The sequence below is a fragment of the Numenius arquata genome, chromosome 22, assembly GCF_964106895.1.
Source record: "Numenius arquata chromosome 22, bNumArq3.hap1.1, whole genome shotgun sequence".
Classification (NCBI taxonomy): domain Eukaryota; kingdom Metazoa; phylum Chordata; class Aves; order Charadriiformes; family Scolopacidae; genus Numenius; species Numenius arquata.
This window is the reverse complement of record NC_133597.1, coordinates 3,123,968-3,143,285: the sequence shown is the minus strand read 5'-3', so window position 1 is coordinate 3,143,285 and position 19,318 is coordinate 3,123,968. Positions and strand designations below refer to the sequence as shown.

General features: G+C 50.4%; 1 protein-coding gene across 1 annotated transcript in view; it reads right to left on the bottom strand.

Moving 5' to 3' along the window:
* Positions 1 to 18,604, bottom strand: part of POU2F3 (POU class 2 homeobox 3) — a 42,094-nt gene extending 23,490 nt beyond the window's left edge. Inside the window, exons 1-4 of the mRNA XM_074162427.1 lie at positions 18,319 to 18,604; positions 13,923 to 13,976; positions 13,036 to 13,104; positions 2,022 to 2,056 (exon numbers count right to left, since the gene is read on the bottom strand). Coding sequence (XP_074018528.1) covers positions 2,022 to 2,056; positions 13,036 to 13,104; positions 13,923 to 13,976; positions 18,319 to 18,604 — 444 coding nt within the window. The remainder of the gene's footprint in view (positions 1 to 2,021; positions 2,057 to 13,035; positions 13,105 to 13,922; positions 13,977 to 18,318) is intronic.
* Between the last annotated feature and the right edge of the window lie 714 nt (positions 18,605 to 19,318).

The following is a 19,318-nucleotide window of genomic DNA, read 5'->3' as shown; positions in this document are numbered from 1 at the left end:
CATCCCTGACACCCCTGCAAAACCCCTGCTGCGGACACTATCTATGTTCTGTGGAATCCCACCAGATTAAAAAAAAAAAATAAAATTTAAAAAAAAAAAAATTAAAATGAGCTTGTTCACAGGCTTTTGCTTTTTAAACATTGATAAGTCCCCAGTCAGGATTGCTACTCAGTTACACAGACGTGCTGGCACAAATAAAAGGGATTTTGCGGTACCCCTTTGGTGAAAGGAAAAAAACAGAAGTGGGAAGTGAATGCTACAAAAGACTGTCATAAAACTACGGTCTCTTTTTGGGGGGAGAATGTTTCTGCTGAGCAGACTCTGGTCCAAATCCTACTGACTGCAAGGCTGTCTGCCCCCACAGCTTTACCAGCACCCACTCACTCGGTGGCGTGCAGGGGACTAGGACCTTAAAGATAATGGGTCAAATCATCAGTGGGTGTAAATCAGCACCGCTTCACCACAGTCAATAACGTTCCCTTGATTAACCTCAGCACAGCCTCCAGTTCTAACATCTTTGTGGTGTTGCCATAGGAAAAGTTTGCAACGTGTAACGATCTTATACTTTCATAGCTTATTTCTATCTCGAGGGAATTTTCTTTTATCACTAGTTATAAGCAGATTGGATTCTTCTCTTGGCGTGTAGAAAGCCTGTGCTTTGGGCTCTGCAATCCACAGAGCTGGAGACACAAGACTTTTTGTTTTCAGCTGGGTATTCCAAAAACCTGGAAGATGGCTGAGCGTGTTAAGACACCTTTGATAGGAAGTTACGACCCACCCAAAACCGGAGCAGCCAAACCAAACAAACAAACAGTAGCTCGCTGACATCTGTCAGACAAGAGCCACCACCAAGGCAAGCCTGAAGGACAGAAAAGTCACGGCGAGAAGCTTCAGCTGCCCATCTGCTGCCGGCAGGGAGCCTTTGCGAAGGATCACAACCCTTGAACTTGGGGAATGCATGGCTGGAAGCCGGCAGGTTTCTGGACTGTTAGGAGTGCCAACATCTGCTTCGAATGCTAGTGACTGCCCCTGGAGTTCCAGCCCCTTCTGCTTTCCTCGCTCCAGTTCCCCTCCAGCCCCCGGAGGCCTGCAGCAGACCAGCGGGTTAGCTCTCTAGACCTCCCCCTCTTCTTCACAAGGTCCGAGTCCTGCCCCACTGGTGGCCGCAGGAGTCCTTAGCTCTGGACTCGGAGAACATTTTCTCACGTGTCTGCACAGACTCAAGATCTATACGCTCCAGAGGGCCGTCACCTTCCTGCCCTCACAATTCTGATGTGAGATTTGGGGATTTCCCAGAGTCACGTATGAAAATCTCCGGGCATTCGGTGAGACAAGGGGTTACTTTTAGCTATATGAAGCAAGAGGATAACAGCAAACACAGCAAAGACAGCGGTCCCTCACGTGTTCATTTGCAATTAGGGCCTGCTTGCCCTGCAAGAAGCACTTGCTTTCATCTGCTGTCCCTTTCCAACCCCATCTCTCAAAGAGGAGAGGAATCTGCCATCGTAGGCAGGCTTGGTCTTGACCTACGCACTCCAGGACATCAAACCGCCTCATCTTCAGCCCCTGCTGATACTCCTGTGAGTCAGCCCCCTGCTCTCAGACGCGCACGCCACAGTGCTTTCAGCGCCAGCGTCACGAGCAGCAGAAACACATGGGGCTTTGGGGCAGGCTTTGCACGTTTGCCAGTGTAACTGAGGTCCCTTTTGTTTCTAAATGACAATGGGAGGGGAAAAAAAAAAAAAAAAAAAAGCCAGAAAAAGCCTCAAGCAAATGGTGATTTAAAGAAACTCCATAATTATCTGAACTTCTATGAAATAGGAAGGCCTGGAAACCAGAAGTTTAATCTGTCATTCTATCCCACAAGGGGAACTGGGAAGAACTTATGTGGTCTGTTTAATGGTAGCTTCTGACCTAACAGTTTTTATCTCTTAGCTGCCTGGGACTCAGCAAGATGAGCAATTAAAAAACAGTAATTCAAGAAAGCAGGAGAATACCTGGTAACCCAGGGAGTGTCTTACCTGCCTGTTAAAGTCCAGCCCATTCTGTTCATTTCCTACAACGAAACAAACAGAAAAATATCTCGGTATTAATGACAGTCAGCATTGATGTAAACTTTCCAGAACTGGGAACACACATAGCTGAAGACACGCTGGAAGCCTAGCTCAGTTAACTGTAAGAGCAAGGAGAGGAGAGGGAAGGTGGAGTCAATGCGAATGCAGCAATGGAAGTATGAAGGCAGCTTTTGCAACGTTTGGTGGTATCAGGCTTTGCTGGAGTATAACAGAAGGGCTTCTGCCTAGGAGAGACCTGGCCGAGCAGCAAGGGTGGGGGAAAGCTCACTGACTGCAAGGGAGATTCCAGCAGAGGTGAGCTGGAGGACATTACAAATCTCCAGGGAAGTCCAGGACCAAGGCAATGTACATAAAGCAAGAGCTAACTGTGGGAGAGGCTAGCAAACAGGTGGCCGAGGCTGTTAACCAGGGATCTTCAGGAACCCGTGTGGCACTGAGTAATTACGGGATATCTAAAGGAACAGAGGGTGCCGTGGGGTTGTGCTCAAGAGGCGTCTCCTTGATTCCAAAAGAGATTGGCAGGCACAGGGGGAAAATCAGACAGGTTTCAGCCTGAAGGTACCGCACAGGCCCTCACTCATTCCCCTTTGATGATAAACATCCCCCCCCTTCTCCCCCCCCCCCCCATCACACCTGCCAAATTCATCAAGAACATCACAGAGGAAAAGTTGTACACTCCACAGATATGAATGCTTTAAGGGATTCCACGAAGCTTCTTTAGTTGCAAAGGCAACCCCAAGAAACCTCTTCCCTTCCCTTTGCAATCCATTCCCTCACTCATTCTCTTCCAGTCCAACCGAGTTTGTGATAAACAGTCTTAAATTGTTCACATCCCACAGGCACAAGCCCCCAGGGGCTCCCCCTCCTTTCTCTCCCCCCCCCAGTATAACGTTCCCCATAAAGCATAGCCCGTGCCCTGTGATCTGATCAAGCTTCAACACATCGTGTTTCTCAGTAGTCCAAGTCTCTCTTGCAAAAAGTTGGAAGGCGGTTAGGAGAGGCTGTGCAGGCAGGAGCACAAGCCCAACTCTCTCCCATTGACTTGCTTTCTTCAACCGAATGAGCCTCCGCTCTGACCTCGCATGCAGTTTTTCAGCTTGCACCATACGCTTTATATTCCCAGGTGAATCAGCACGGTTCTTTGAGATCCTCAGGGCGAGTGCACTCGGTACAATTATTCATAGACGGCAAAATATTTTAGAGTCAACGATAACAGTTTCATGGCACCCTGGTTCTCTGCTATCTAGAAACAGCGCTGGAGATTTAATCTGCAACGTGTTAAAAGCATTGACGGTGGGAACTGAGCTGCAGGTCTTCACTACCAAACAATACCAGAGCACTATTTCGCAGCAGGACAAGCTGTTGCCCCCTTCTCTGAAATCTCCTCTGCCTTCTCACTGCTTGTAACTCAACCCAGATCCGGCTCTGCACCTTCTCCCCCAGCCTGTCTGCGTTTCTGCTGTGCTAGAGCCTTCCACCCGACCTGCTCCTCAAAGCTTCTTTCTCTTCCCGGTCTCGGGGCTTTATCTTCTTTCCATGTAATTCCCTACAACCTCCAGCTTGCCACGCGCTCTCGTGCCTCTCGCTGTAACCATCTGCTCCCTGACCACCTCTCTCCAGCTGCTCTCGCCCGAGGAATTCGTTCATTCATTGCGTTCCAGCTCTACGCCCCAAGAGCCAACAACTGCACATATAACGATGGGAATGCTGATAGTGTTAATAGATGATCGCAATCAGTATCCACACACCTGAGCAGGACCACGTGAGGATCTTCAAGGCCTGCAGTTTCTACCTTTGAAACCCACGGGGGGGTTGATGCAATCTAAAGGCAGTAGCTAAAGGGAAGAAAGGCAAGAAGGAGAGAAGGAGGAAACTAAGTTCTCAGTTGCTAAAATAGAACAGGAAGGAAAAGGTAATCTTCTGGTTTCTTGGATACAAGAGTTTCACTCACGTTCAAATGGAGCACGTTGATGAGGCAAGATTCAAAGTCCTTGAGGGAAATCCCTAGGTCCCAGTGATGATGGCTCTGAGTCACTATCATGCGCCCCAAAACTTGGAACTTGAGATGCACAGCTGGAATGGAGTTTCACTCCACATCGCTACCACCAGGCCCAAGTTCTCCAGCACATTCTTTCCTCCTCTTTCAAGCTTCCCATCTCTTACTTCCCCCCCTCCCCGCACAAGCACATGTGGCTGATAGCCTTCTACCTTTCTTTTTCCCTTCCTCTCCTACAAATCCAGACACAGCTTCTTCCAAGTCCTACCTTCCGTTCTCTTGCACATCCCACCATAGATCAACAGAGGTGTTCGGGAGCACCTCAGCCAAGTATTTTGTGACAGCGGAGCATGCTGCAAACAGGCATGGAGATTGACACTAACTTAGTCGTATCTTGGGCGTCTAAGTCTGAGATAACTGCCCCAGGCTGTCTTGGTAGACAGTGAGGAGAAATAGGCACCTCCAGAGGCCATTCATCTGACCTATCTTAGACGCCTATCTTAAGTTGAGATGAATGGCCCTCTGGAGGTGACTATTTCTCTTTATTGACTACAAAGGGACCCAGGGGCAACTAGTTCAGACTTAGATGTCCAATAGTGAGATATTTAAAACTGGGTGAGGTGATTTTTGCTCCCAGTGGTTATGTAAATAGGAACTGGATACACAAATCTCTTCAGCTTTTCAGCAGGACCAGTGAGTGTTTGTGCACAGATCTATTTGCAAACAAATCTCATCTTTTTCTATTTCAGTAAAAGCTTGTGCTGGAGTAAAATTAAAATAATTCCAGCTGCAAGGCAAGGTTTGGGTGTGATAGTGGTAACAACTCTCCTCTTTCAGTTAAATCAGTAACTTTCCTACAAATATTTTTGAAATAGACTCAGTTTCCTCCCAGTTTCTATCAACATCAGGACTCACGCCGAAGTAGTCATTTCTCTCCTTAAAGGAGCGGGCTGTTCAAACGATGAGGATCTGCACTTAAGATATAATCTTTTCTAGCTCCAGGAGATAAAAAGAAAGAAAAGCATAGCAGATTCTCGTCTGCTGTAAACTGCCAGAACTCCACTAATTTTAATGGAGCTTCACACCAGCCAACAGCTTGCCTCTTGCTACACCAGCCAGACACAGTGGGATCCAAAGTCTCCAGCGTCTGCTAGACACAGCCCTCCCCTCCTTAAATTGCATCGAACTGGGGAAAGCCCTGGGATTTAACTGGAGAAAGATTGCTTTGAGCCCCTTGCACTACAGTTCCCCATCAAGCAAGGCTTCATTCCCCTCTTTATGGGTGTTCCGGACAGGGGGGAAAAGGCAGCGATAAGCTCGGCTGGCTCCCTGCAGCACGGCAGACAAGGACTGCGCTGCTCTCCTTGGTTCACCTGGCAGCTGTTTTGCATAGCACTGGCATCAGATCTGGTGCGAGTTTGCCTGGGGAGGTTTCTCTGGGGATGGGAGCAACAGAACAGTTCCGGACGGCTTTCCCCGCCCCCCCCCCCAGCCCCGCCGCTGTTCCCCCCTGCCTGCAACGCGCCGTTTGCTCTGAAAACCAAAGACGAGCGCTCTATCAGAACCAACACGATTCCCACTGGAAGCCGCCGAGCCAGTCCGGCACTTGAGGATAAAAGTGCCGTGATGGGAGAAAAGTAAAATCAAGATTGTGGTGCGCCTTCATCTTCCCGAGGCAAACACATGCAGCAACATGCAGATGTCACCTGCGGGGAGTGACAGCCGCCCGTGGCTTCTCACCCGATGACAAAAACAGGGCTGCGACCAGAAGGCTAACCTTATCCCCCTTCCCACCCCACTGCACACCTAATTCACCTGGCAGTTTGATCTCAGCTGCACAGAAGGGACAGGGAATGAGAGAGAAGGTGATTTCAATCTTTAGCAGGTGCTGGGGAATTCCCACAGGGAATCGGTTTTCTGCCGCGTGCATTTGGGAGGGAAACTCGGAACAGCTGAATGGCAATGGAGGAACAGTGCCAGGCAGACACCAGGCAGGGGATTCAGCTGCCTGGGCTTAGATGTCTAACTTTTAGGTGTCTAATTCTGAGCCAATTGCTCTAGGCTCCCTTTGCAGCCAGGGAGAGGAAGCAGGCGCTTCCAGAGGGCAATTCATCTCACCCCAAGATAGACAGCAGGGAGATGAGTCACCTTCTGGAGATACCTATTTTCATCATTGACTGTACAAGGAGCCTGGGGTGAGTAGGTCAGGCTCCAGCCTCAAAGTATTGAATATCTAAAATTAAGATTACTCTCACCTATCCCGAAGATTTTAGCACTCCGGATGATAAAGCACAACGCCATTAGAGACTGACAAAGCAGGCCAGAGCGCCTTCCAAGGTACATTTTCTAGAAGCTGAGAAACGTCCTTGTTCACATTAGCTGATACGACAATCAAACCTCTCACCTCAAACAACACGGCAAGTTAAAAGATTACCCAAGAGCGGGTAAGGAAAAGACTGGCAACAATTACTATAGCTATAAACAATACTTGACCCACATACTATAAACGAAGCAGAATGCTCACCTGCACTGAGAAGGATGTGGTTCTATTAAGCAAAAAAAAAAAAAAAAGATACCCAGCATCAAATGCGCTCCTCAGGATTTCAATTCGCTTGGGAGGCTCAAGAAAATACCAAGTCATAGACCTCACGCTGCCATTCCCAGCAGTCAGGCCAGCGACTTCTCCAGAGCTAGCAGGAAGAGCCCTGGCTGGCGGGACCTCACTTAAATCACCTTCTCACCATTTTAGTGGCTGCCCCTGATTCCCTCCAGCTGTGTCCAGTCTCACTGGGAAGCAGAAGCTGAAGCTGAGCAGACACCAGTCAGTTCCCTGGATCCTTACATGCCCTGCTGCGACACTCGCTGTTCCCAAGGCTTACCTTAAGAATTACTTCTTAAAGGGAGCAGGGGAAAGTGTGAACAGGCTGGGGAATTTTTTAGGCAGCCAGGTAGGGCTGCAGTTTTCATGTTAACACTCTGCTCTAAAGACACATAGAGACCGAAGCGGGGCATTGGAGCATCTCCCTGGGAAAGTTAAGGCTGGTGAGCGAGAAAAGTGAATCTGTGCTGACTCAGCCAGGTGGTTACAGACTCCAGGGGAAGCTTTCACTGAAGTCTCAAGTGTTTCATTTGGGTGGAAACCCCTGGGTTATAAAAACACCTTTCCTTTGTCAGCAGTGCCTCAAAGAAAACCCGTCTCCTGGTCCCACTGCAGCTCCGAGTGCGATATACCCTTCGTGTGGGGCAGGGAGAAGGGGGAGAAAGCAGGACAGCGAGTGTGGGAGACTCGGGCAGTTTCCAGAAGGAAACCCGAGGGCAGCAGTTGTTCCCACGGAAAACATTTCACCTGCAGGTGCTGGGAGAGGGCAAGTCTCTTCTCTTAGACCAGAGGCAAGAGGCAGATCAGACCAGCTCTTCCTTTGCCCCTCTAATTCAAGTCAAACCAGCCTTTTGTTCCCCTTTCCCCTCCCCATCCTTTTTTATCCTCTTCCATAATGGGATGTTTAAGAAAAAAAAAAAAAAAATAACCCAACCTCAAACCCTAATCACCTTCATTTGAATTTCAAATATCCCCCTCCTGGCCTCCCCCACGCCCCAACTGACTCGGAGCTGGGAATATGGAAATTTCTCCTGCTTGCCTTAAATGTGGCTGTGCTATGAAAATCATCAGCCTTATGCAAATCCCGAGCAGGCCCAATTGCCATAGCAACCAGCTGTTTCCAGCCCGGCTGCTGCTGCTGTTATTTATTCGGGACTTGTCCTGGGGCTGCGCATGGCTGCGGGGGGGAGAGACAAGAGAAATCCTGGAGGCTTTGAGGAAAGTTTCACGAGGGAGAGCTAGCCTTGGAGAGCAAAGGCGTAGCCAAGGACTAGGCTCAGCGTGGGGCCGGGGAAGGCCAAGTTTCCTCAAAAGACTCTGGCCTGGCAACCTGTTTCCAGCCTGCTATGAAGAGGTAAGAACAAAAGGCAGAAGAAAAACAGCTCAGACTGTGCATCCCTTAGCTTGCCGCCTGAGTGCCACAAGGGGGGCACCAAGCAGCACAGCCTGAGCACCCACCAACTCATCTCACACAAGCCATTGCACTGCTCAAATCTGACGTCCCTTGCTTGTGCACATTTCCTTTTGCCCGAGTTAGAAGCTGACACAGAGGTCAGAGCCTCCATACCCTACTTCGGCACGAGTCACCAAGTATAAAAGAGACCTTACCCAGCCACCTGCGATTGGAACCCAACAACCAACAGCCTTCCCAGAGCCCAGCAGGGATCAGGGCACCGTTCTGCCAAGAGCTGTACCCCTCTCTGGGGAGAGCAGGACCAGCACCAAAGAGCTTACACCCTGGCAAAAAGGTGGGAGCAGAGATCGGGACCCTCACCTCGGGAGCTGAGGAACACAGGGAGACTTAACTAAGCTTGTACGGGGACTGTGTGGCAGAGAGGAGAGGTCTGCCCTGGTGTGGATTTAATACCAAAATGCACTGACATAAAAGCCAGGGTTCTGGGAGGAGTTTTCCCTTGGGTGGGAGATTTCGGTGCCCACTTTCAGAGCTGCCCTTTCTTTCTTGCCTCCACTGCCAAGGGACCTTAGGTGTCCTGCGGCAGCAGTGGAGGAAGGCGTCTCTCGTGCTGACATCCTGCCACCGGCACGAGTTGGCTGAAGCCGAGGATGCAGAATGACATTCAAAGGACCGTCCCCTCAAAAGGGACACTCTTCAAGACCGTAGAAGCAAATGCATCCTAGCTCCTTACCATTTTAATTTTCCTGAGGTTTAAAGGAAAGGGTCTTTCTTACCCTCAGAGAGAAGATACCTGCTTTATTGGTTCCTAGCACACCCAGATACGTGCCCTCCCCTTCAAACCACCCTCCTCTACCTGGCTGCTGCCCTTCCAGACCCCACACCCGAGGGAGCTGGGCGAAGCTGTCGGGTCAGGCAACCACCGCTGTCCCCGGGGAGCGATACCGGCTGCTCCCGAGGCAGCGATAGCGCTGTAGGGCTGTCCTATATTGCACCCACACGTACACACCCCGGCTCCTCTCCCCGGGTGCTGGGGTGCCCATCGCGCACCCCGCCCTGGGCTCCTGGCAGGCCGGCCAGTTCCCCGTGTTACAGGGTGGGGAGGGAAGATGTTCGGAGCGCCCGCAGCTATTCAGTTACCGATGGTTGTGTTTGAAGAGCTTCCCTATCGCCCTTTTGTTAAAGCTTTGGCTTCCCCCCCATAGCCTCAACAGATGAAATCAAAGGGAAGTAGCTTTGCTTGGTGTAACCTGTTTTGATCAAGCAGATAAACGGGGAACAAGTGTCTGACACAAACAAACAGACAGACAGAGGCAAGTCCCACCTCAGCATTTTGTTGCATCAGATACAGAGGGCTTAGATAAACCACAAGAAGGGGGAGATCTCTGCCTCTCGGCTTGAAGACCAGGGGCGACACTCAGCAGTGCCAAGCCCCCACAGTTCCCATAAAAAAAATCAACCCAGAACTTGCTGGCATGGCTTTCATCAGTTTAAAAAGATGAAAAGAGCTTACAGCCAAGCATAAAACTCACGCTTGTCATTACCCCCCATGGAGTCAGCGGGACTGCCTGCGAGCCCAGCCACGGCCGCCGCACGCCCAGCGCTGAACCACGCTGGCATCACGCAGGAAAGGGTGAAGAGGACCCTCAGACCAGAGGGATGACCCGGTGCTCGGGACCCACACAGCTCCTGGGCGATGGGGGAAGGCACCCCAACCCACAGCCCTCACGGGAGAAACTCCTGCCTGTTCCCCTCTTCCCCCTCTCACATGCAGTGTGATAAAAAAAAGGCAGAGTTAAGGTAAAGGAGGGCTTAAAATTTACAAGCCTGAGTAGGGTAGGTGATGTTCCTCAGATTTTGATTTTTATTTTAAATCATGGCTTTTTGTAAAATGGCAAAATTTCACTACAACCAGTAGACGTGGAAGGGGGTGGAATCAAACAAATATGGGGTTTTGGAGAACATCTTACTAAAAGCTTTGAAGTGTTTTCTATGAAATTGGTGTGGATTAAAAAGAAAGAAAAAAAAAAAGCTTCGCTTTTTTAACCTCCTACGAAAGATGAACAATTTTCACAATTTTCTCAAAAAAGAAAAAGCCCCGCGATTATTTTAAACACTTTCAAAGTAAAACAATGCCCCAAATTACCCTTTTTCCCCCTCTAAGCCTAGAACTGGCTGAGATATGAAAGGATGAGATTATGCTTCTGCTACTGACACTTCCCATCAGATCTTTGAGCATCAGTTTTAGATCAAGGGCTTGGTTTACAAAAGCGTTTTGGCACCCAACTCCCTCCTGTATTTTTTTGGTTGCCTTTTTTTTTTTTTAATTCTTCTTGGAGCCAGTCTGCATCTTTTGGTGATCAAAGGCCTTTGTAAATCTGCACCTAGAAGGATTTCCATTCTTTATAAACTATAATATTGTTAGTTTGGTAACTGCCCTCTCCTTTGGAGGTAACAAGATTCCTGGGGAGCTGTGTAGATTGGACCAATTCATTAGGAAACGGGTCTTCAATTAATGAGTCATCAGAAAACAGATTTTCCCACATGAAGCTAGTAAACAAAACACTAAACTATTAGGTGTTGCAGTAAATATTCCTCTAACAATGTGTATAAGGGAAAATAAAAACTTCCAGGGCAGTTCAGTACAAAGAGCTTTGTTGTTTGTAAACAGAAGGGTCGGAAAGAGAAAAAAAAAAAAACCAACAAAAACTCCGACAAAGATGGGTAGAGGTTTTCAGTAAAGCATGGAGGCAGACCCTCTGTGGGCTTGGCTGCCGTGGTGACTGCCAGTGGGGCTGATGTGCCAGGTGACACACCTGAAATACAACATACAGAGCTGAGCAACAGCCTGTCATGCTGCCCTGGCCACCCTCTTCTCTGGGAGTCCTGCAAGGGACCCGTCACCCCGCAGGAGGGGTCCTGCCTGTTTGCTACAGCCCGGCAAGAAGCTCCTGACTCACTGCGGGGTCTCTCATCACAGCTAAGTCTGATGTGGTGATCTCTGAAGATCCCGAACAGATCAACCGATCACGGGGACTGCATTAGAAAAAGGAATAATTTAATTTAAACAGGTTCCTCGTATCAGTCCGCAGGGAAGTGTCACTCTTTTGCAAATGAAGGAGATTTACTTGTTCTGATTTCCCTGCTTGATTTGAAGGCTCCTAGAGCAGAGCTAATGCTGCCGCAAACATTTTTGTTATTTTAAAACAAATTGACTTCACTTCTCTGCTTTCTTTTCTCAATTACCACTAGAAAGAGGTGCTACAGCTAACACTAATGGCTGTCTGGGAAGCTTAAGGTGGAAAACATATTTTACCCAATCAACTGCGGTGCCAGCTTCTCACCTATTTAACACTTTTGACTACAACATCAGCAGCCGGAGTCTCCCACTACAGTTAGTAACAGCCAATGCCAAAACCAAATTCGTAGTAACACAGCTTTCCCTAATCTTGATTCAACTATGCTCTCCATCAGCTCTATGTGCCAAGATGCACGGAACATTTCAGGAGACCCTGGTTCCCAATTTAAGGCCCTGTATCAGCTACCAGGGTTTTTTGAAAGAGCTTGGGAAGTTGAGGACGTTTGTTGCTAGGCGGCTTGGAAACATTTATCTCAAAAACCAGCTTGGGGTCATCTGAAAGCCCTGAGCAGAAGCTGACCTGACCAAAGTCAATCAGAGTTCACGGACATGAATAGAACCAGATTTTATCTCTACATTAGATTATGTCAAATAACCCAGCTTAATAGCTAAGAGCACAGAGGATTTCTAGTCTTCAATGTATGGTGTAAATAAAGGGGTAGGTTTAGTCCTATTTAAACATGCCTAAGCTGCTCTGGCTTTACCAAGATATTTTTTTCTAAGTCCTCTCAAATGACAAAAGTAAAAGAGAAACAGTAAAATCATTCCGTGTAAAATTTTAATCTGCTGTCACACCTACCCCCACCCCAACCTTAGGGCTCTTCATTACTCAAAGAGCAATGATTCTTCTTATGTTGTCTTTATCACTTTTAGTTTTAAAAGGTGTGTCTACAGATGAGCCTCACAGTTTCTAATAACCTTAGTTTGTTATCCTTAGTAGGTGCTACGTATATTTCTTATTGCCGTTTATTTGCCTAAAAAGGAATCTGACCACGAGCCTTTGTGAAATGACAGCCTCGAGGTCTTGCATTCAAAGCCCACTGCAGGCAGCGACAGTCAGAAGTCGTGCCAGAAAACGCCAAACTGATTTTTCTGGCGTGTATCACGCCTTGTGACAGCGCAGGAGTCGGTAGGTAACCTGGCAGAAATCAGTGCTAACACCAGTGCTATCGTCTTCAAAGGATCGCCCTGTTCTTCAGCTTTGCATATTCAAGGAAAACTGGGGCTTCCAGCCACGGAACAGCCAGAGTCTGAGCAGCCGTCAGGTGGGAGTAGTGGAGATGAGAAACTCAATCAAGCTTCAAGATGAAGAGCGATAAATTTTTGCTGGAACTACCTAGCTGGATTTGATTATTCCCAAAGTCACTCCTCTTTTTCTATATACATGTGGCCAAAAAAGGCTTAGTCCCCGGGAGTTTTGTCTAAGGAAATGTTCCTGACGTGAACCCTGTGTAAAACGAAGAGCTGTTTGTGCTAAGCTGAGCGGACCAAGACTGTTTCAATGGCATCACTCCTCTGGCAAGACGCGGGTGTATTTCCATGCTAAAACCGCAGAGGACATCACCGAGACACACGCTGATTCACTGCTCTTACGGAAGGATCTTGCATGCTGATCAAGATACGGACGCAATCCTAGCCCAGAGCGCATTCTTGATCAACTCCCAGGCTGGCTGGAAGAGCGCAACGTAGCAGCAACAGGAGTCAAGAAAAGCGCTGACAGAAACTTCCAGCACCCATAACGCCCCTTTGCTTTGCTTTCCCCTCCCTCCTCGGGCTCCCTCGCTTGCCCCCCAGGTCCCGGACCCTCCTTACCTGGCTCCACCTGGTCGGGTTCATGCCGAGTATCTGTGGAATCTGCCGCATCACCGCTCATCTTGATCTCTGGAAAAGGAGGCACAACTGATTTTAATAACAGGTCACAGTCCCAGGCAACAGGCACATGTGGCTTCCACTAAACAGCACAAATGAATGTGTAATTATAATAAACCATCAGACTTTCAAATTTCTGATTCCTCAACATACAGTCACTAGAATATTCATCAGCTCCGAGGATGCACTTTCCCTCCTGTTGCTCTTCGCATCCCCCTCGTTCATCTCCCCCTCCCCAATTTGCTGCTGTGTTCTCACCTTCCTCATGGCTCCTTTCCCGCACAGAGGATGAGGGGGTTGTCTGACCACCAGGAGCCCTCCCAGCCTCGGTGGCCTCTCCCCACGGCTTTATGCCGGCTTCCCAAGCCAGCTGGCGTGGCTCTCAGTTTGACACCGTCCACCACCCACACCTGAGGAGGCAGGGGATCCCTCCCAGCTCTGCCCTCCTCGCCCGCATCCTCTCCTTGTCCCTTGAGATGCTCAGCCGGGCCGGTGCTTGGTGCTGTAGGAAGCTCAGGCAGGACCGGCCTCAGGAAGGCAGGCGCGGAGCAAGATGCTCTCAGGGAGGGAAGCAAAGTCCCTCTTCTCCTCTCACGCCCTTGTGAACTCTCAAGACATCTGATGGTTTCTCTCAACGCATCTGATCCCTGTTTGCAAACGGCCTGCCCTGCTCTCTGCTTCCACCCCTCGCGAACCACCGAGGAGCTGCCTTGCTCCAAAGCACTGTCCCTAACCCAGGAGCAAGAAGAGTAAGAAGAGGAGTACTTTGCCATCAAGCTCCCGGGACATTTCCCTCCACCCTTATCAATGCCAATAAATTTGTCATTTACCCTTGAAGTGATGGCTGCCACCACACCCGGGGCCACGTTCTCCTTCGGGCACAGCTGAAAGAAAAGGTGGGAATAGTCAACTTTACACTGGATTGCTCATCTCCTCCTTAAAAGAGGCAAAGTACACACCAGTGAAAGGAGGAAGAATATCTATTCAAATTCAGATGGACACCCCCTCATGCTCTTCTACCTTTAACATCAGAATTTTAACTCTTTCCAGGCTAGTGGGGGGGAGGGAAGATAATAATAATTTTTTTATAAAGAACCGACTGATTTGCATGTGCTTCCTGCAGCCAATCCCGGCCACAGAGCTCATCCGATTTGCATTGGGCAATAACAACAGTGTGGAAGCTGGGCGAGTGTTTGCTGTGGTTTAGCTGGGGTAGAAAAGGCAGGTGGAAGCCTTCTCAAAGGCATCATGCAAACCTTTTCCTCTTTCCTATATATGCCTTTTATTATTTCCAAACGGCCAAAAGGCTGAGAAGAAGCCTATAGCTTTTTATACCCATTTCCCTCTGTTACTCACACTAAAGCAGGCAGGCCTTTTTGTTTGTTCAGGTTTGGTTTTCCCTCTCTCCTCAAACTTCCAGTGTGTAAATTGAAAGTTACCTGCTTTTTGGCCAAAATTAAATAGCGTTGTTTAGGTTAAATTTTGAAGCTTTTTCTTCAGCAAATGAAAAAAGGAAAGAAAAAATGACAAGATCTTATAACAGAGGTGGACTGCAGAAGCATTCACATATTTCATAAAGTTCCTTCCTTTAAATTGTATTAGGGGGTGAGGGGAAAAAGAAGAGAGAAAAAGAGTTGTGGGATTCCCCCCCCCTTCAAATAAACCCTCTGTAATTAAGACATGAACGTTTAGTGGGGCTTCTAAGTGTTTCTACTGCAGGAAGAGTAATTATCATCATCTTCTTGTTTTGTAATACTGCCAAGGGACCCTAACTTAGGCAATCTACAAAGCACAAAGTTTTGTCGGATGCCAAAAATTATCTTAAAAGAAAAAAAAGCCACATTCTCATAAAATAGAGTAAGAAAAATCTTCAGCTATGCAAAAGTTTGGCGCTTGGTTAGTGAAAAAGTCTGCAAGCTTGCAAAAAAAAAAAAAAAAGAGTATTGCAGGTTTCATTGTGGGCAAGCAAATAACAAATAAACACATATTAGTGAAAGGAAGTGATCTAATCCCCAAGACCAAAGAGCCCCTTATGGGCACAGAGCAAGACACAGAGCAATTCAGACAGAACTGAAGAAGGGAAGCTGCAAAAGCGAACCATGAGAAGCTCTCTCCCTTTTGCAGGAGGGAGCCCTCAGCCCCTCTGCCATTTATAACCTGGGGTGGGCCAGGAGGAAAGGAGGAATTGCAGCTGTAGCTTGATTACACATCACATGCTATCCATCAGTTAAATTCCTTCCTCCTGGAGTCAGGAGATAACAAGATGCCCTCTGATTCTCTCGTACACAGAGCAGAAGAATTTTATTTTCACAAAGATTTGAATTCCCATCATAAATGTACACATATTTACTACATTTTTATTACATAAATGTAATAAAAGCTTAAATATCTTGTAGGGGGGGAAAAAACCCACAAGGCAGGAAGAAAAAGAAAGCCCCCTTTTGGTCAAAGCCTACTGAGTGGTTTGGGGCTGGCCAGGACAGCAGTGCAGCACCCGTCATCCTCCAAGGTGTCCTTAAGAACGGGGAGCAGGCATATAGAGGAATTACATTCTAATATGCCATAAGTGTAGCCGAGATAAAAGCAAGCTTTTTATTGACACCCAAAAGTACTCCACTATGAACCAGGATGGAGTGATGCATCTGGATTTGAACACACACACACACCCCCCATTAGAACAAAATATCTCAAGACAAAACAGGCTGTGAGAGTGAGTTTGACTAAATGCAGGCTCCTTTGCGAGGCTGGCAATATACAGAGAATAAGCGGGCTAGTAAAAAAAAAAAAAAAAAATCTCTGGGAAAAATAATGCAACTTAGGACTGCCTAACTCCTAACCACAGACCTATTAGGAGCCGCCACTGCGGCCTGGGCCATATTAAAAATGTGCTGCTATACCTCGGCTAGCAAACATACCTGGGGTAGGGGTAGTCTGGTTTGTTCACCCAGACCAAAGAAGCTCTACCAGTGCAGACACTTCTCTGGGGATATATCTGCATCTGTATTTTTGCTGAAACAAACGGTGTCAGCAAATACAGCTTTCCCAAGCCCTTATTCCTAGCAGTTGTTCAGACACGGGCACTAGGGTAAACCAGCCTGATGACTTTAAAAGGCAAAACGAAAGCCAGTGCTGATGGTGGGGGAGCTCAGCTTGGCTGCGACCATCACCTGGAGCCTACTGAATTTTCTCCACTTTGGGTGCCCGAGTCCCTCTGGAGGCTCCAGGAAGGTGCAATATCCAAATGCCTGGGGAGGAGGCGGTGGTATGCGCCGGGGAAGGCGCTGCTGCAGGGAAGGAGGGCGTGCGGAGCCTGAGCAGCCCACCCTCGCTTTGCAGGCTGCATCCTCTCTGCATGGCCAGGGAAGATACAGAGCACACCTCCGCAAGCTGCTCACTGCCAGGCCTTGCTGCTCAGGGACCCCAAAACCAAACACGCTGAACCGCCTCTGCAGGAGGGTGAAGAAACATCCTCCCACCAGCGCTGGGCTCTGGCACATGGAAGTGTTGGGCCCAGGATGGTCTCCCTCCCTGCAGAAAGGCTGCTTAAACCTTAGGCCATTCCGGCAGACGGCAGGGGTGGGATGACTTGGGAGAGTGTGGAAGTTCAGCACGCACCCAGCTCCGCGCAGCTCCTGGCCAAATCCACCCTGGGAGTGATGCCACTGGCTTTGACAGAGGGCACAGTATCGATTTTGGGAATCTTCTCATGAAGAAAGAGTCGCCCACAAGCAAAGCAGATGGGTGGATAGGAGCCTGCGGGGGATGCGTCCCCGAGAGACACCGCACACAAGCACACCCATCGCAGGTGCTCAGACTAGTCAGGCTCACACGCTGAGCCAAGACCACGAGCCTCCTGCAGCCTCTCCTCGCTGCCGGCTGCGCCATACTGGGGGCTCCCCAGCTGCCCTCCCCATGGCTGGCACAGGGAGGCTGGCTGCTGGCACCCCAGAGCCATGGAGAGGTTACAATGCAGCCGTGGAGCAGAGGCTTTGGCCATCTCAGCCACTGCAGGCTGACACTGTGTTAGATGATGGCATTGCCGCAGCATCTGCCTTGCCCTGCAGGCCCGCCTGCGAGCCCACATGCAGGCAGGGCCTGTTGAGGGGGCTACAAGCACTGGGCATGGACCCAGCAGGGCCACCAAATGCCCCAGCTTCGCTGCGGCGTGCCAATAGGTATGCAAAAGGAACGAGCCCGGGACAGACCGACGGATGTATTCCCACCCCCCGCCTCCTCCCCTCCAAACCTGGGGACAACACACAGCATCTCCTGCTGCACAGAGCGCCAGACACAGGTCACTAGCGGGGGACGTGGCTCCCGTACCCCCGGCACCCTGCTGCCTGCCCCTGCCCCAGGAGGGGTTGTCAGGATCTGTCCTTCACTGCTGCTGCGGCTCCGCTCCTGCCCCAGCGTCACCCTCAGCTCCGGCATGCCCAGGGACGTGGTCCTTCCCCTCCAGCACGGGGGCTTGGGCTGAGGGCAGAAGCCAAACTCACTCTGTCGAGGCGAGCCGGAGCTCAGCACAGCTCCGAGGGATTTGGCAGTGATTGCTCTTGTTCCCCAGGTAATTGCAGAGGGGAGGTCTGCTCAGAGAAGATGCGAGACTACCCAAGCTGTACCTGTGTGTCAGAGCCCCTGGAAGGAGTCTCGCTCCTGCTGAGTATCCCTGTTCATTCATTCCTCGCTCAACCCAGCCTCCTACAGCTCCCTCCTCATTCATTTCTCCCTCCTTTTCCCTCTTTGTCGTTAACTTTTCTCCTTCCAGCCCATGTCCCATCTCACTCTCTCATGCACACACGCACACCCCCCTCCTCCCTTGCCGCATCCCTCCGTGAATTTATCCCCTCTCACTCTTCCCAGCTTTATCCCAGTGACTGGACCCACAGGTCAGGCACTAAATGCCCATTTTCCAGGCGCCCGGGAGACCCCTGCGCTCCGCTTCGCAACCCGTGCTAGGGCTGGCAGCGCGAGCGGTGCGCCCACACTGTGGGCATGGCTTGGCAGCCCCCTAAATAGGGATCAGGGCAGCATCCATCCATCCCCAGGTAGGAATGTGGGCACTTAACCAGGCACCGGCTGCGATAGCCAGCTCCAGCTGGAGAGAAGAGGAGGGAAAGGCGGGAGGAAAGGTCACGGGAATCAGAGCAGTCCCGTTTCCTGCCCCAGTTCCACCATCTCGGCTACGCGGCGAGCTCCAGCCCCATCCTTCCTCAAGTGTTCCTTTACCTGCGTGCACAGACTCCAGGTTCACCATCCTGCCGGCGGAGGGAAATCCGCGGTGCGCCCAGCCTCCTGCCGTCAGCCCCAGGTTGCCAGGGGCTGCCAGTTTGCCCTCCCTCCTCTGCCACCCGCTGCCTCTCAAACCGGCCGTGGGTCCGCTCCCCGAGGGACCTAGAGCTCCATTGCCGGTTGCCATGCAGGGCCAGGGGAGCATGCGGCGCCGCGCCACGCCTCGCCCCACCTCCGGCTCCCTCGGGTGCCCTGACACCCAGCAGCCTGGCGCCCGGCCCATGCAAAAGCCTCCATTTGCATATTAGTAACTCGGGAATGGATGAGTCCCTGCAGGGCTGCCAGGGCCCCGGGTGGGGTGGGAAGGAGGGAGGGAGGGAGGAAGGAAAGGCGGTTTTGCCCGCCCTGGGCCGCGCAGATGCACCCCGCGGCACCTGCCCGCCGGGGCTGCGGGCGGGGGGCTTCGCGGAGGGGCTCCCAGGGCGGCCCCCGCACCCAAGTCGTCTCCTCCTGGATGGGCTTGTGGATCTGCCCCTTGACCATGTGCGGCTAAGGGAGGCCAAGGCATCAAGGCAGCCGCCAGCACCCAGAAGAGAAGGCGTCCGAGCTGCGGGAACAGCCCCCTCCAACAAGCAGCCCCTTCACTTAATTTCTGGCCACTCTGATAAACCCTGGGGCTTATCATATCTCATGCTCCATCTCATGCTCCATCTCATGCTCCATCTCATGCTCCAAGCAAGCCATCAGAGCAGCCTGCGTGGTTCAGTCTGCGTGTCCCCCAGGCCTGGGCTGCACTTGAACGATGCCATGTGGAACAATCAGCGCAAAAAAGGAAAGTTAAGAGCATAAAGGTCACCCAGCTTGGCTAAAGATACAGGGCAGGGCAAGGATCAGCACATGGAGACTCCCCTTTCCTGACTTGTGCTCTGTGTGGTACATCAGTCCCCCAAGAAGAGGAGAGAAGTGGCAGACAGCATCTTCCTCCTCCTCCTCCATG